At 35.1% G+C, this 2,610-nt stretch overlaps 1 protein-coding gene across 1 annotated transcript; it reads left to right on the plus strand.

Moving 5' to 3' along the window:
* Window positions 1-428: 428 nt before the first annotated feature.
* LOC115700222 (senescence-specific cysteine protease SAG39-like) lies at window positions 429-1,915 on the plus strand. Its single transcript, XM_030627787.2, has 2 exons — window positions 429-885; window positions 1,187-1,915. The coding sequence occupies exons 1-2, from the start codon at window positions 429-431 to the stop codon at window positions 1,780-1,782; spliced, it is 1,053 nt and encodes a 350-aa protein (XP_030483647.2). The 3' UTR covers window positions 1,783-1,915.
* Window positions 1,916-2,610: the final 695 nt, after the last annotated feature.

The raw sequence follows: 2,610 nt of genomic DNA on the forward strand, positions 1-2,610 counted from the left end.
TGCCCATTATATGGCTCGCAGCTCTTGTTTTCACTCAGTTCGTATGTTTACCGAGAGTACTGCTCCGGTTGATCTTTTAAACATTGTAATGGTTGATTCAATTTGCTAATAAAATGTCACCATTTTACCTCAAAAAAAAAAAAAATACAATACCGTACGTCAAGACCTTACTTTGTTTTCTTTTTTTTTTCCCCTTATAAACGTAATTAGAGCACTGGAAATTTATTTGACAATTTGACACCATATTATAAGTCAAGGTCGAGATGATTAACTAGAACAACTTTTCAAGCACGAATATCTACATACATACAAATACATAGAATATAATTATAGTTACATGTCTTTTCATCTCAACTATATAAACATCTAAACCCAACCTTAAATTTCATCCTTAATTACTTGAGGAAGGAAAAAAGAGATATCACAAAATGTGGTTGTTGAGTAATAATCAGAACAAGTGGCAATTAATCTTTTTCGGCCTAATTGTCGTTTTGGGAGCTTGGGCCTATAACGAAGCTTCGGCCCGAACACTCCAAGATCAAGAGGTGTCCATGTACGACAGGTACCGGACCTGGATGGCCCACCATGGGCGTGTGTACAAAGATGAGGAAGAGGAGAAAAAACGTTTCGAGATATTCAAGCGAAACGTGGGCCGTATCGATGACTTTAACCGGGCCTCTAATAAGTCTTACAAGCTTGGTGTCAACCAGTTTGCGGACCTTACTAATGAAGAGTTTGGGGCCTCAAGAAATAGATACAAGGCCCACGTTTGTGATTCCACTAGAACGACGTCGTTTATTCATGAGAATGTTACTGCTATCCCTTCCTCTTTGGACTGGAGAAAACTAGGAGCTGTCACTCCTATCAAGGATCAAGGCGATTGTGGTAATTTTCATTAAAATTGTTTATTAATAGAAGATTTTTTATTTTTACATTTCAAAACAGTTTTTTTATTTTTATGGAATTTTACATAAAAATATTTATTGAAACTAGCGCTGCAATTTAAATTGTAACAAAAAATCGAATAGAAACCCCTATTGCAATTAGCGTTGGAACCACTTTAGAAACTCAAACCATAAATTTATAAAAAAAAAATTAAAAAAACGCCAATTCCCCAATTAACTATTTGACAACTCCCCACTTCATATTTATAACTAAAATAAAAAACTATTATATTGTGTTGTAGGATGTTGTTGGGCATTTTCAGCAGTGGCAGCCATGGAAGGAGTAACAAAGTTATCAACTGGGAAACTAATCTCATTATCTGAACAAGAGTTGGTTGACTGTGATACCAAAGGTGAGGACCAAGGCTGCAATGGTGGATTAATGGACGAGGCCTTCAAATTCATACAAACAAACCAAGGACTAAACACTGAAGCAGGGTATCCTTACAAGGGAGTTGATGGAAGTTGTAATGCTAAAGGTGAAACCAAACACGCTGCTAAGATAAGTGGACACGAAGACGTGCCAACAAACAGTGAAAAGGACTTGCTTAAAGCGGTGTCCAAACAACCAGTCTCGGTGGCCATCGATGCTGGGGGGTTTGACTTCCAGTTCTACTCTGGTGGAGTGTTCACTGGGCCTTGTGGCACCAGCTTGGACCATGGTGTCACAGCTGTTGGGTATGGGGTTGATGAGGTTGATGGGACCAAGTATTGGTTGGTCAAAAACTCATGGGGTGAGCAATGGGGTGAGCAAGGTTACATAAGGATGCAAAGAGATATTGAGGCCAAACAAGGACTTTGTGGGATTGCTATCGAACCCTCTTACCCCACTGCTTGATATATTTATTTTATCATATATACACATCCTCTCTTCAAACCTACTGTTACTGTGTATTATATAGTGTGTATGAATACTCTACTTGAAAAATACATGATATTATGACTTTTTAAAATCCTATATACATAGAATTTTCAGAATCTACATAAAATACCATTTGGATATTCTAGATTTTCTACACAAGCTTGAAATGTTCAGCACTATTACTATAGGATACCTAACATTTTTAATTTATTTTCTCTAAATTTCTTGTACTCCTAAAATAAGCATTAATATTTTCTCGATTTTTCACAGTGAAATTGGAAGGACTTTAAGAGGTATAATCAGATCTATCAAATTTTTATACTTTTCTAATCTAACCTAACAAAGGAGAGAGAATATTGTCTTTGAAAAAAATAAAAAAAAATTTATTACTATTATTATTACTTCACAAACCTTGTAAAATGGCAAAGTTATCTTCGTGTGCTTAATTTTGCAAATATCTTCGGCTTATGCATTGGGCCAGTTTGGAGATAAAGTCCTCCAATAAAAAGATTTTGAATATCTTTTGAGGGTACCACTAAATATCATGCAGATTGATCTTAAGAGATCATCCCAATGGCTTGGACACAACATAGTATCCAAATTGCAAGATTTCTCCACTGAGGTACATGATTATTATATCATGTACATACATGGAGAGGCAAAGCTTAATAAAGTTTGCAATAATATACATTTTTCAACATCTAATTTATAATAATAATGTTACTATTATTACTGACATGTCACGTCAGCTAAATTTAACATTATCTGAAGTACCTAATGTTTTCTTTTTTATTATTATTAATT

This window comes from Cannabis sativa, chromosome 8, assembly GCF_029168945.1.
Source record: "Cannabis sativa cultivar Pink pepper isolate KNU-18-1 chromosome 8, ASM2916894v1, whole genome shotgun sequence".
Classification (NCBI taxonomy): domain Eukaryota; kingdom Viridiplantae; phylum Streptophyta; class Magnoliopsida; order Rosales; family Cannabaceae; genus Cannabis; species Cannabis sativa.

Coding starts and splice junctions, on each gene's coding strand:
- LOC115700222 (XM_030627787.2), top strand. CDS start 429: ATGTGGTTGTTGAGTAATAATCAGAACAAGTGGCAATTAATCTTTTTC. Junction 886..1,186: donor CAAGGATCAAGGCGATTGTG/GTAATTTTCATT, acceptor ATTGTGTTGTAG/GATGTTGTTGGGCATTTTCA.